The sequence below is a fragment of the Lonchura striata genome, chromosome Z, assembly GCF_050655825.1.
Source record: "Lonchura striata isolate lonStrDom1 chromosome Z, ASM5065582v1, whole genome shotgun sequence".
Taxonomy (NCBI): domain Eukaryota; kingdom Metazoa; phylum Chordata; class Aves; order Passeriformes; family Estrildidae; genus Lonchura; species Lonchura striata.
Window position 1 is genome coordinate 63,325,817 of NC_140740.1, and position 15,176 is coordinate 63,340,992.

Genomic DNA, 15,176 nt, shown 5'->3' on the forward strand with positions numbered 1-15,176 from the left:
GATTAGTGGGCATTAACGCTTCCACGGGGGTGGGGTGGTCGCGTCGGAGGGCGGCGGGGGTGTCGGCGGCCGCCAGGGACACTCGGGGACCGCGCAGGCTGCGGGCGGCGGCGAGGGAAGGGAAGCAGCGGGACGAGGGACGGCTCGCCTGGGTAGCGCTGCTGCTGCTGCCGCCGCGGTGGATGTTTCCATGTTGTTCGGTGCATGATTTAGAGGAGAGGAGGAGTTGGCAGCGGCGGGTGTCAGCGGCAGGGAGCGGGGATCCGCGCCGCCAGCGGCCCTGCCTTTCTTCTTGCCCTTCTGTGGCATCGAGGCTGCTCTGCCTGCGCGCCTGCCCTGCGGCGGCCCCCGGGCTCTCGGAGAGCGCCTGTGCCCCCCGGGGCCGGAGCGGCGGCGGGGTGCGTGTGTGCGAGTGTGCGAGCGGGTTTAGGGGGGGTGGGGGCTGTGTCTGAACCAGTTAGGAAGAATGACTCTGGAGTCCATCATGGCGTGCTGCCTGAGCGAGGAAGCCAAGGAAGCCCGGCGGATCAACGACGAGATCGAGAGGCAGCTGCGTCGGGACAAGCGGGACGCCCGCCGGGAGCTGAAGCTGCTGCTGCTGGGTGAGTGCGGGGCTTCCTCCTCCCGCCTGGAGCCGCTCGCCTCGGGCCGCTCGCCTCGGACCGCGCACGCCCCAGGTGCCGCCGGCCGCTGCCCGGGCATCGCCGCCGGCGCGGTCCGTGCCGGCGCAGGTATCCGGCGGCGGGCACGGGCGGCGGCAGTGCCTGCGGTGCCGCGGGCGCTCGGCGCTGCCGCGGGCGCTCGGCGCTGCCGCCGGCACTCGGCGCTGCCGCGGGCGCTCGGCGCCCCCGCCGCGGGGAGCCGCAGGCCGAGCTCCGCCGCGGGGAACGGGGCGTGTGTGCCCGCCTGCGGGCATCGCCGGCGGGGGCGTTCGGTGTGAAACGGGAAGCGGCCTTCCAAAATGGAGAGGGAATGGATGGCGGGTGAGTGAGGGGGCTGCGGGGAGAGGGGCAAATGTCGATGTGTGTGGGAGAGCGATGGTAGCGAAGCGGATTAAGGAAAGGATTCCCAGGGGGAGTCGCTGTGCAGGTCGATGGTGGCGGGTGTGATATCTGCATTGTTCCGTGGGCTTCGGCAAGGTTGTTAGCTCACCGGTTGCATTTCTCATTGTGATTTTTATTTATTGAGGTAAAGTTGGATAAGGGGCTTGGGGTCAGCTTGCATACCGGTTTCTACAAAGGGAAGGGAGCCGCAAAGGCCCAGATGCACATGGCAAGCTGAGGGGTAACCTGAAGTGTGCTGGATGATTACAGGATCTTTAATACCCTTGGCATCCACCCACTGGTCAGGGAATAAAATCAACTGTATCGTTTCTCCTTAATTAAAGCAGAGGTTGCTATTTTAGAGTTGCAGAATATTTTAGAAATATGCAGAGGTGGCATTTATCTAATAGAAATTTGGCTTATGTTAAAATAAGGCTTTCGAATTAAAATCTGCTTGACTGTGTCCAGTCTGATGCACTGTGTCGCGTAGCTCCGTGGTAATAGTTCCTGCCTGGACTCAGGCCTTTATGTATTTTTGTGCTACTCTCTGATGTGTGAATGAGTGAGTATGTTCCAAATGGATGTGGGATGTTTACAGGGAAGATGTTTTTCTTGGGCCATGTATATGGAAGTAGTGGTTTATACTGAGGAAGTAAAGTGCCTATTCAATAAGGTAAGGCAAGTTGGAAGGAAAAGTTTGAATTCGTTTTAGTGCTTCCATATGAATATGCTATTTCTTGAAGGTTATTTCCTTGTAGACAAGGTTGGGATCTCTAACGGATCTGGGAGAGAAGTAGTGACATGGATGCAGCACTCAACAATAATAATGTTCTTTTGGATTTTTGACTGATTTTGGTTTATGGCAGTGTGATCTCTGAGATGCACAAAGAAGATAAAATAGACTGCCCTTGCTTAATATTATGGATGTCTAAGTATGATTAATGATAGACACTTGCTTCGGGAGAGGCAGTTCATACATTTGACATGTTATTCAGGTCCAGATTTTTTCTGTATGTTCTCGGTATCTCTTACAGTAGTGCTAGAAGCTTCTCCCAGATTTTCAGAAATGTATGAAATTCACTGAATGAGACCAATATATATTACCTAGAGAAGAAATTTTTCCTAGAGAAGAGATTCTGCAGTTAGGAACACGGAACTTGAGCTGCTTTGCAAGGTCCTCCCACCACTAACATGAAGTATTGAGGTAGATGGTGGTAGACTGGAGTCCAGTTATGGCATCACTTTGGACCAGATAATGTGTGGTGATTTGAAGAAGAACAGGAGAGAAACCAACCCATAGAAAAGATTAGGAAAAACTCTTGAGTTCATCAATGCCAGCTAAGACTTCCAGCAGGCTTGTGAAAGTGGAGGCATGATGTAGAGATCTGGAGGTGTGAACTTTTGGCTGCATGTATTTAAGAGCACATCCATACACCTGGTTAATAAAACCAGTACAGAAATTGTTACTGTGCATGCATTTTTTCTGACTAATGTTTTCTCAGCCTCTGTCATATATTTGACTGAAAGAAATAGTATGCGCACATTTGGATTAACACATAATGATCTTGTCTTGAGAAATGCAGTGTGTAGTGAAAGACTCTTGGTGTCTTGGTATTTTGTAGACTTAAGTTTCAATTTCTAAAAGAAATTTATGGGAACTTCTTTCATAAGTGGATTTATCTTAAGTACCTTAGAACACTTTTTTTTTAGCCACTTTCATTGTTTCCCTAGCATAAGTAAATGCTCAGTTATTTGTAAAACGAATGCTAAGTTGTTTGTATGGGTCATTTACATGGTTATGAGACAGAGGAAACCATTTTCGAATGAAATATTCATCAAAAATAGTGAGGCTGGTAGCAGGAAAACGATCTGATTTAAAATAATCTGATTTTTTTAATATTAAATAAATGTTTACTGTCCCATTTCATCTCTTTCCCCCTCAGCTTTGGGGAGAAAATCACTTGTGCTGGTTTTTTTAATGTAAACATAAGTGAACATCTTTGGTTTTTTTTCTTTTTTTTTTTTTTCTTTTCTGGAAGTGCCAATTTTGCAGTCCCACTCTCTCAAGTGTTATAGGTCTGAAAAACCTAAGCGTGTTAAGATTTTTAAATACAGGACTAAGGAATATCCTTTGACTTTTAAAGAATATTAGTGTAGTGTAAGCTGAGCCTCGTTAAGTGGCTATGCATGTTCTTCAGACTAGTTGCAAGTGCAAAGTGAAAGGTATTATTAACCTTTAAAGGCACAAACAAGCATATCTATGTTAGGTTGTTTTATTATTACGCTTGCTTAAAAATTAGATATACACACATAAAAATGCATACGGGTAGCAAACATAACGAAAAAATTAATCTTTTGCTTCAGAGGAAAAGGATTTTTTTCCCTCCTTAACTTGTGAAAGACATAGTACCTTCTTGGAAACAGGTTTCTCTGAACTGCTACTGTGTCACACACAGATGCCTGCACACATACACAAAAACACGCACACTGTTTAATGTGCTCATGGTATCTTTTTACTTTTCATGAAATCAAAGAGTTCAAAGTCGGAGGTAATTTGTGCAAAACTTTCACTGTGTGCTAAGATTATTTTTAGGTATTAGTTTAAAAATAAACACTGATTAAACATTAAAATAATGCTTTTAGGTACTTTTTTGTACATCATTATTTGATTTTTTAAAACATATTAGAACAGGACAAAATAATTTTTCCAATTGCAATTGGAATGCGCACTGAAGCATATTGCATAGTAGTAGTTTCAGCTAGCACAACTTGTCTGTAGTCTTTTGAGACACTTTGGAACTAATTCAGTCTTCCACTGAATTTAGTTTTAATCTGTACTTTAACTCTTCTGGATGTCATTATTGATGAACACTTTGTAAAACCGTGATTGTTCTCCAGAGCTTAGAGTTGTTAATATCCGTTGTTTACTCTTAGCTGTAAAAACACATTGTTTTTATAATTAAGGGAGAAAATGAAGAGGTGTACTAATGTTTTATTTTGGCCTATGCCAATGTGTTCTGCATGCTTTTATTTTATACATTTATATACATATTTATTTTAAAGTAGTAAGAGCTATATACTTGCATATGTATTTTTTGTCATGCTTCCATGTGTAATTTTTTCCTGCCATCCATGTAGCTTTTCCAGGGACTCAGAAAGCAGCATTTGAACCTGCATGACAGACAGGTTGTAGTCATAAACCATCAGTCCTGGACATAGTCTGCCTGTAGACTGTATACATTAATATTGTACACTATTTTCTCTTTGGGAAATGCCTTGAGTATCTAAGAAAATAATCTGCAGGTGTTGTGCTAGCTGTGCCTATGTGTCTGTAAACTCTGGCAGATTAGGTACTGGAGATATGTGTGACAGTGCTATTTTTTTTTTTTTTTTTGCAGCATATTGGTTGGTATTGTGTCATGTGCAAAGCATTTTTTTAAGACTTAGGTACTTCTTAGGTACTTAAGATAGTGAATGTGTCAGTGAAGAGACTTGCCTTGATACAAGTGTCCTTCTATTCTCTGTGCTGTAGCACAGAAACTAGATGGATGATAAGCCATTTGAATTGGCGTGAACAGCAGTCAATCTTATGCCAAAAGATGCTTTTGGACATAGTAATATGTATTATTTCTTAAAGCTGTGTTAGCCGAATTAGATGTTGAACATGCGGAACTTGGTGTGTTCACAGAGGTGGGCTTTGTGTAGATACTTTGAAGAGTAAATGGGTCCCTTAAGCCAACAGTGGCAGACTCTTGTTTCATGTAACTTCTTCAGCTGGAGAAACAAGCTTTCTTATTTTTCTTGTAGCTTGTATTTTTATCAGTCTGTCCTACTCACGCTGAACTCTTTCAAATAATTTAGGTAATTGACACAGTAGATGTTTATAAATAATTTACTTACCTCTTAATACATATTGTAGCTAGATAGGCAAATATCTCTTATTTAGCAGAAGCTGTTTCTAAGGAAATAAAATTTCATTCTGAAGGTTCAGTACCTTGATGTATTCTCATATACACAGATATGTCCATATATAAGAGCATTTTTTTTTGTTGAGGAGGAAAACACAAATCATCATTTGGATATCAGTGTGATAATGTGAAGAACATATATTTAGAAAATATTTAAGATCATTCCTTTTTGGTGCACCACAAAAAGATACCTTGTATGCAGCCATTAAAAAGGGTTTGTTGCTCTTTTGTATTTACTACTCAATAAGTGATCTACACCCACCAAAGTTAATAGGAACTAGCAGATGATCTGAACAGTTAAAGAATTCAGACTAATTTAGTTTTATTTACATTTCAAAGAGCCAAGTGGCCCCTAATTTTTATGTTACACTGGCAAACAATGTTGAATGAAAAAATTGTTGTAGGATGAAAAAATATATGCTGAGCAGAGAAATCTTTGGAGTATGGGCATTTAAGTGTGTACTGCAAAATGAAGAAATACTAATTCTCCTCCTTTAGTTGTTTCAAATTAATTGTGTTGTTGTATGGTAACAGCAAATTCATAGGGGAAAGCACTGCCTTGCAATCTCTGAAAAACAAATCACAGAGGTGTGAAATAAAGTAAGGTAGAGGTCAAATTAATGGTGATCAGCTTTGTTGCAGGAATAGAGTGCTACAAGCACAATATCTTTTCCTTAAGTTGAATGGTAGAGGACTGAAGAAAATCTAGTCTTGTAGACAAATGTAGCTATGTATGAACAGCTGTTACTGATGAAATTATGGAAGTTTTTCAGTATTCACCTTTTATTTACTGTAATTATCAAACCTGGCAAGAACAAAGAGAAGGAAAGCAGAAGAAAACAAAGGAAGAATTAGCATATAGGCAACACTAGGAAGTCATACACATGATGTTGGCCAAAAAGAAGGAAGCATGCCACAGGTTTTAAATATTATTAACTCTGTGCAAAGAAGTTAGATATGTTAAAACTGGATAAAGAAGTCCAAGAGATACCAATGTTTTAGAAGTTAAAAGTTTGGAAAGTCTCCTGTTCCTGGAGAGTTCCAGGAACAGCACAAATGTTTTTTCAGGCTAAACTAAAGTTTAAAATCTGAAGTGTCCTGAAACCACATTGTTCCCTGAATAAGTAGTGCTGATACTGAGGCTAAGCTGAAGCATGATTTTCTACAGATTTTTGTCCTTTTAAGTTTTCAAAGGACAAATGGCAGGGAATAATTAAACTACCTAATTTGAACATTCTTCTTATTGTTTTATCAGTAGTGCAGAGTTTTATCCCAGAACCCTGATGCAGATGCAATTGCCAACAGAAAAGTACTGTTGTTCATTTCATTCTGCACTTGAGAAGGTGGTGTGGCTATTCCAGGGACAAAAATAAACCTTACCAAGCAAGACTCCTCCTTTGTCAATCCATTCAGGCAGAATCATCTGACAAACTACTGTAATGGACTACATGATTTAGGTGAGCCCCACTGTGTTGGTTCAGCTCATCTTTCTGTGGAAAGCAGATGGTGTGCATACGTGTATTGCTTGAATAAGCAACAGAACATTAGTAAGTTGATGAAAGTGGAAGCAACTAGTGATTCAGTAAATTGAAAAGATAAAGACTATATCACTATTGCCTCAGCGCAGCTGAGCTGTGTATTGACAACTTCATCTGGGAGCTTTGCTATTTGTAATTTAGATTGATCTGTGTGTGGAAGAAGCATCTGATAGGAATGAATGAGACTAGGTAGTTTTGACTAGTGGCAGAGTCTGAGTCTGTTTACCTTAGAGTACATGGATGAGATTTCTACCCAAGGCCTTGTTCCCACTGATATCTGTGTCTTCTGTTTTGTATCTAGGAGATAGCCATTGTGGTCCTTGTTGAAGTACTTTGGTACTCAGTCTCAGCTGTCAAAAATCTGTTGAAGAAGTATTTGTTTTTCCCAAGGAAATTGTGGAAAGGGCAGTTAAAATTTGAAATATGCCTCTACTCCCCATTTCCTCTTCTCTAAAGAGCTGAGTGCAGTTAGATGCTTAAGTCTTTTGAAGTTAACTGAAAAATACAGCTCAAATCTTGGAAAGTATCACCAAATGTGCATCAGAATAGTGTTTGCCCAGATAGGATTGGCCACCTTTAAGTTAAATTTGAGGTAAGAGTACAGGTTTCTGTTCTGTAGGAACTTGGTGTATCTGGATGTGAAAGAAAGTCAACCTGTTAGAGATTCTCTGAGTAAACAGGAATCAAGGTAGAAATTACTCATTTAGTTACTATAGAGCCATGAAATCAACCTAAAGATATCCCATTCTTGATCATACTTTTATAAGCTAAGGGATAATGTAGTGGACATATTTTAGGTACACTTTGAAATTATACATTAGGAAAAATATTTTAATTGTATTAGTATTTAGTCTTATGGCACAGAATATACATTGCTATCTAGTTTTATTAATGTGCCTGTCATTGTACCTGAGTTATATGCTCACTAGACACTTGCATAAGCTTCTTGGTCCTTAGCTAATTCATTACTCTAATGATAGTCTTTGTCAAGAATCCTTAAACTGAATGAGAATATATCTGCGAGTTAAGGAAACTTTCTATTTCCTTATTCTATAAATCCATCACAGGAGAGTTTTTATCTCCTAAGTCTTCAGTGTTAATGTTCATTATCTTGCTCATATTAGAGAATGTTGAAAGAGAATGCTGAAAGGTATTCCAGGCCACAATTCTGGGTGAACAGCATCATCCAGACAGCTAAACAGGTTTCTGAACCAGCTGGTAACTCAGAAGGCCAGAAAAACACAAAAGACATAGAGGTTGGAAAAGATTCTTTCTGCTTTTTTGGGAAATGATCTGGCTTGGGGAACTGGTAGTCAAGTATGGAACTTAAACTTTGCTCTGATAATGGATTTGCAAAGCACTATGAGTGCCTCTTGGTCTCACAGACCACAGCAGAAAAAGCAATTGAAATTAAATGCTGAAAAATAAAGGCATCATTCACATATCTTGAATAGATTCGTACACAGCTGTTCAGATACTTGGAGGATCTGATGCCTGTGTTTTTGCAGTGTGTTGCCTAGATGGTGTTGAAATGAAATGTTTATGTTGGTGGTTAAAACCTTTCAAAGATCGTTCGCAGAAAGAAGAAATAAAAACAAACAAAAAACAAACCCAAAGTACTCACTTTTAAAATTTGTTTTAACTCAGGTAATCTTTTAGGGGGAGAAACAATTATTCTTACAATACTTCCCACTTGTATTTCTGTTTAATTATTTGTTTTTAAAAAGAAAATAATAGTAGCGTGGAAACAGAGACACTGTGTAGTTGTGCTTGGTAAAGAACATATTCTTACACCTATATTTTAATAACTCTGGTAAATTCTCCTTTCCTTCTTTTAATTTCTTGTTTGTGTGTTAATAGAACCTGATGCCTAGAAGAGTTTTCATACACAGCAACAATCTTCATGCCACTTAAATCTCTTCTGTCCTGCAATTGCCTGTTTTTTTGAGGGGTGGTTCTAATGTATGCACCTGGTCATCTTCAACAGCGATGGGATTAGTAGTTAATCCCAGAGTACAGGCCACCAAACAGCTCTCTGACTGACTTAGCCCATTATTAAAATAGAGGTTTAGAGATCAAAATCTGTTTATCTCATTACCATTACCCCAATCCATTAAGTCCTCTAAGTGATTTTTTTTTTGGTGAGAGCTTTGATCTGGGAAGTTACAGGTGTTGCATGTCATCGTAAAAGGATTAAGTATAAAATCCCATGACAAACACTTGATAAACGTCTTTAACTCCCACCAAGTAGGGAAACCTCTCTGGCAACATTAAAACTCAAGGCAAGACTCAGGCTATAATTTAGGCATTAGGTCATGGAACAGATCTTCTTTAAACATTTATTGAAACATACAGAACATGTGGAGGTGTTCATTATAGAGTCAGCCAAAAAGATGTGCAAAGGAGTAACTGCCTGACTAATCTTTTGGCCTTCTGTGATGGAGTAACTGTATCAGTGGACAAAGGAAGAGGTAGAGATGTCTTCTGTCTAGCCTTTTGTAAGGCCTTTGATACTGTGGCCTCCCAGCATTCTTACTGTTAAATTGGAGTGAGGGAAGTTGGAGGGATAGACTCTGTGATGAATAAAGAATTGACATGATGACTGCTCAGAGAAGCTGTAGATGCCCTGTCCTTGGTAGTGTACAAGGCCAGGCTGAAGGAGTCTTTGAGTAACCTGGTGTCATGGGTGGCATAGATCATTTTTGAAGGTACCTTGCAACCCAAATGGCTCTGTGATGCTCTGATTGGACTGCTGTTGATTTCCTGAAGTTAAAGCTGTTGTACATCTTCCTAACTTGATAGCTGTAAGAAATAATGCTTTATACATGTATTTTTCCTCTCTGAAAACACAAAATGCACCTAAACATACTTCTGTTTTTCTTGGTAAGAAGAGAATATTGAGAGGAAATAACATAAGGGCTTTTTTTTTTGTACTGTATTCAGTTACCTTTTGGTCTGTTTATCTCAGCATTGAATTGGTAAATAAATTAAAGGAGATATAAACATTTAAGTGATGCAAATATGGATTTCATTTAGGAGACTCTCTCCTGGTTTGGCAGCTTATTTCATAGAAAAGCATAACAGACAATTTAGGAGTAAATTTGCTTTCATCTAAAGACTGCATATTTTCTGCAAATGGAACAAAGATTCACTAGAATTACTCTATTTCATTAAATTGACTAACAGCATGCTTCATAGAATCACACAGCAGTTGGAATGGGAAAAGATCTTAAAGTTCCAACTCCATGGACAGGGACTATGCACGATACCAGGTTGCTCAGTGCCCCATACAGCCTGGCCTTGAACACTTCCAGGGATGGAGCATTTGCAGCTTCTCTGGGTAACCTGTGTCGATGCCCCACCACCCCCACAGTCAGCATCAGTAAAATGGCTTGTCTTACAATCCTTTAAGCTTGGATTTTAATGCTGTTGGTGTTCATAGAAATCCAGAAACAATCTCTGCCCAGAATAAATTTTGTTCTCTTGGGGTTTATTTACTTAATTGCATTCATCCTGGTTTTTTACCTGCAAGGCAAGATCTTAGTGAATTCGGATTTGCTTTGATTTTGTTCTGTTTGACTCCACAACATAATTATATACTCCTATTAATTATTACATTTAATTAGGGTTAAGAAGTAGACTCATGGTAATCTCTGAAGATTTTGGCCTTTGAACCAAAACTACAGGAACAACATGAGCAGAATTTGCTAACAGCTTAATTGTGGCTGTATTTCCTTCCCTAAATGCAAACCTCAGTGAAGGTAGTGAAGTTAGTATGTATGCCTTTGAATTGTTTTCTCTGAGAAATTTATGGCACATTCTCTGGGTAATGACATTTTTGTGCTTGTTTTTGTTTGTTTTGGGTTGTTTTTGTTTTGTTTTGTAAATTTACGACCATGTTAGTTTTAGTGCATTTTTCCTTTGGTTGTTCTTAAAAAATACCTTGTGTGAATGTTTTGATTTGTAGATTTTTGGTCTACAGTTTCTTGTAGTAAAGTGAGAAGGATAGATTTAAATATTTACATTGCGTTTTTCATCTATGGAGTTTTCCCATTAAATAATATAAAACCAGTAAAGCAGGAGGAGATTGTCTTTTGTTGTTTAAAATAACAAAATATGGTGGGATTTCTTTAACTGGGTAATTATGCAAAATTACTATATATGACTTCATGACTTGTCAGGCTGCTAGGACATAGTCTTTTGTTAGAATGGGTTAAAAAAGGGGGAAAACTATCATGAAAATACTTTTTAATGCTTTTGCCTTATATTTTAGTTATTTTCAAGAAATGACAGTATTTTCTGGAATAATCTATAGCTGCAGAAACGTGATCACCTTCTGTGTCTGTTTGTGTTGTCTTGTTTGTGTGATACCAAGCTACTTCTGCTTAGTGACATGAAATTTCTTACACCTTCCCATGTCTTTACAGCTTTTTTTTTTATGTGCACAGAGGATCAAAACTCTGCAGAAGTAGTAAAAAAAGCAGAACCATAAGCAAGATAAATGTTTATTTGTTGACTGAGTGTCAGTCTTACTTAAAACAGTATTTCGACCTATCAATCTAGACTGTAGTTTAGTTTACTTAGGTGTAGTGATATTAATTGTATATATCACTGTACTCAAAAACTCAGGCTTGTTTGTGGGTTTGAACAGGTTTCTTTTTGTAGATCATACATATCTACAAAAAGAAACCTGTTCAAACAAACAAGCCTGAGTTTTTGAGTGGGATTTTCTTTTGTGAATGTGTGTATCTTTTAAATGATACGTGGTTTTTTGAACCAAAATACATGGGTGCAGAAAATGCCAGCAACCTGTCTGATAAGCTCTTTCTTAATATATTGTAGAATTTGTTTTCTGACATTAGATAAAGCATAAAAAGTAAAGTAACTGCACTACTCATTTTTCTAAGTTGCTCATAACAATGAGCATTACTTTTTTTAATCAATTTTGAGGACAGGAAGAAAATACTCCAGTACTTCGTAATTCAGTCTGGATGGTTCCATAGTTCAGTCCTAACTTTGTGACTGTAGAGTGGATTTTATGGTCCTTTAATTGTTTTTGTAGCTGGTTTTTGACTTCTTTCCAATTCAAGGTCAGTACTGAAGTACAGATCATGAGAATTGAACAGTGATGTGTATATACTTTTTATTCCAAGTTTATAAGTACTGCTAGGCGGAATAGCACTGTTGAGGTGTGTTCAAGGAGTGTAACAACCTCCTGAACCATGACATTAAACTATTCATCTTTAGATGACTGGTGTAACTTAAATGCTTTTCTAAATAATTGCTTTTTAGGGTGGGTTTAGTAATTGTTTGACAAGTTTATACTTAACAGTATTTGCCTCTTTATGTTTTACAGATTATTCTAATATAGTTTTCAGCATAATATCATCATCGTTTACCAGTTCACAGCTTTTATATCACCTATGAGTACTGTCAGTAATGATTTTATGTTTTTATTTTATCTCATGCAGGAAGATTTTTAAAGTTTTCTTTTAAGTCTTAATATTGTTGGGATCCTGTTTGGAAGACAGCTGTCTGCTGAGGACTTTTGCCTGTGCAGTTTACTCCTTAACTTTTAAACAACTGTTACTGAATGCATGCTGTGTTGTTCTGTTGTATGATCAGTTGCTTAGCAGATGCCTAGTTCTTCAAAACCACTGACTTTGACAGTATACCATCTGAATACTCTTAACTCCATCAGTCTTGGTATGCAATCTCTTTCCCTCACCCTTTGGGGTTTTTTGGATGATACTTCAAGAGTTTCAAGTCAGTATGCCTTCCTACCCAGTCCTTCTAAAACATTTTGGACCTTCTGACTGGCATTCTGACTTGAAAAAATCCTATGTGTTGTTCATCTTACATGTGGGCACTCTTTCATTGTCATTGCAAATGTGGTCTGTGCTTCCTTAAAAGAAAAAAATTGTAGAATTACATGCGTGTTTTTCTGTGTTAATAAATATTAAGTATTCTACAGCAATAGCTTAATGAAGGACCAGTGTGGTTTGTCATTAAAAAAAAAGTGAGGCCTTATATGGAGCCCCATAGGTTAAAATTTGATATTTTCTCTTAAAAATGGTTGAGATTTCCTATGTTTTTGGCTTACCTATTTCAGTTTTCTTCTTTTACTTCCTCTCTTATCCAGGCTAGCTTTATTGTTTTTCATTTTTCTTTTTTCTTTGTATAATTGTGGCTGTCTAGGCTGCTTCATGAAATGTTCTGAAATGACTCCCAGTTGTTCCTGTTTTAAATCTAAATCCAGTAACTTACACTTCTAATTGTCAGGTTTTTGCTAAAGTAGCTCTCACGAATATGATGTGCTTATAATGTGCCTTTACTACTGGTTTTGAAATTCGTTCATTTCAACATAGCAAAGGGTGTACAGTCAGTGTACAGTCATAATTGTATGCTCCTGCAGTTACATTTGACTGTGGTTCTGACACTTGCCCCTTTTCTTAAGAGGTATTTCTATATGGTGCTTTTCTGGTTTAGGAATCACAATTTTTAAACTTGCAAAAATACCAAGGTAATTTGCTTGAGACCTTTAGCGTCAGTTACATGGCTTTAGGAGATTATATTTTTCCGTTTTCATGAAAGTGCTAGAGGAGCCCCACTTGCTTGCCCTATTATATTAGTTGTGACTGTCATCTGTTACAGCATCAGCTTTTGTTTCAATTTTTCCCTATTAGAGTTTAAACCAAAAAGACAGATCTCTAGCTGCTAGCCTAGTCTGAAGTATAAAATAAAGCCAGTAACTGAACTTCAACTTGGTAAATCTTTAATTATACCTCCTTGTTGAAATAAGCATCTATATATCAGCAATTCTGTGGGTTTATCGCCTGTCTAGAATATCTAGAATATTTTGCCCGTTGAACAAACAGTTCAGTCGCTTAATTTTATTTGGTTATTCATTTAATTTTAATCTTTCTTTGATTTTTCTGCTAAGTATGTGCACTCTGCTTGCCATCCTCCCCTTCACTTTCAACAGCACAAGGATACTCTGACCTCTCTGGCCAGCCTGCCTTTCAGAATGCTTTTCTTCCTCTTCTAACAATGGAAATTGCCCAAATTCTGCAACTTCCATCTTCCACAGAAATCCAGGGACTAATCCCTTCCTCAGAACTCTGCTGTGTATTCTGTTCCTGTCCAGGAGTTTGCCTCCAGGTTTTTCTGTTTCCTTCTAGTAGAGCACAGTAATGTCTAAACTGTCAGGTGTCAGGATGATGAATGTTAGGTGTTTAGGTATTTATCATTTACAAGATTCAGAGTAATTATTCTGATGGAGCATACTTCAGGCACATGTACCATATTGCTGTCATTATTTCTATTAAATAGTGTTTAACAATCCCTTTGAACTATTTGCAGGATCTTGCTCTCATCCAGATAGAGTGCAGTGTGGTGACATAAGAATCCTAGCTGTCTGCCTATGCCTTGGTTCCTGCTGGCTTCTCCTGTGTACTGCATGCACAGTGATCATGGCTCATCCACCTTGGGACCACTGTCTGGCTATACAGACTACACACCAGTCCTGCTATGTCAGGGTCAATGCTTGGTGAATGCTGGTAGCAGCTGCTTAGCTCTTACTGAAATATGAAAACAGCTTTAGTTTGCACCTTTAGGAACACTGGCTCTAGAGGCCTGCTGTGAGAAGTTCTGCATTTTCAGCAGAGGAATCAGATTTATTGATATCAAGGAAGAACTGGATGTTCCAGGACTTAACTGCAGTTGGAATTGTCTGGGATGCAGTAGAGAGAGCACTTAGCCCTCTTTTTCTTTTGTCTGGTGGGCAGTGTCTGAGGTTAGACTCATCAGTATGAGAGATAGGTATGGAACTTATGGAGGGATTAAAGCAAGGAGTGTCTAAGGTAATGAAGGGACTTGAATACTCTACTGTAAGGAAATGTTGAGGGCTAGGTCTGTTTAGCCAGGAGAAGAGAAGACTCGGGGGGGATCTTGCAAAGAGGAGAGAGTCAGGCTCTTTTCAATGATGCTCAGTGATAGGGCAAGAGGCTATGGGCTGAGACTGAAACACAGGAGATTCTGAATATCAAGGAACACTTTCACTGTGAGCATTGATTGGCACTGGTTGCCCAGAGTGGTTTCAGTGTATGCCTTCTATGAAAAAAATTGGTCCTAGGCAGCATGTTGTGACCCTGCTTGAGATCTCTTCTGACCTCAATTAATTTGTGCTTCTGTGAAATACAGCACTGCAGCAGCATTGGATCAGCCGAGTCACCAGTTGACCCTGACCTTTAATCATACAATGTGGGGGAAATCCTATGGGATTTATTTTTCATTATGCTACACTCGCTTATCAGTGCTTTTAGGTGTACAAAGAATTATTTTGTAAGTAGTCTGGACCACTGTGACCAGTTACCTGAGGGGAAATCAGTGAAAGTGTTAGTTTTGCAATTCAGGAATCTTGCAGTGGCAGTATGCCAGCATGCTTTTCCCAGAGCAGCCACATGTGCAGCTTAAGTCTGTCTGGGAAGACAGCAAGGTAGCTCATTACCCTGAATTTTGGGCTGATACAAGGCTGTCTTTCAGCTGATCCCTGAATATTTACAGGACTGACACAGGCTGTAGCTTCAAGCAGTTGATTGTAGGCTGAGGGGCCTCTGGGTCTGATC

The 15,176-nt window shown here is 39.3% G+C and overlaps 1 protein-coding gene across 1 annotated transcript in view; it reads left to right on the plus strand.

The window, feature by feature from the left end:
- Positions 1-460: 460 nt before the first annotated feature.
- Positions 461-15,176, plus strand: part of LOC110470681 (guanine nucleotide-binding protein G(q) subunit alpha) — a 117,132-nt gene continuing 102,416 nt past the window's right edge. The window contains exon 1 of the mRNA XM_021530526.4: positions 461-602. Coding sequence (XP_021386201.1) covers positions 467-602 — 136 coding nt within the window. The 5' untranslated portion in view covers positions 461-466. The remainder of the gene's footprint in view (positions 603-15,176) is intronic.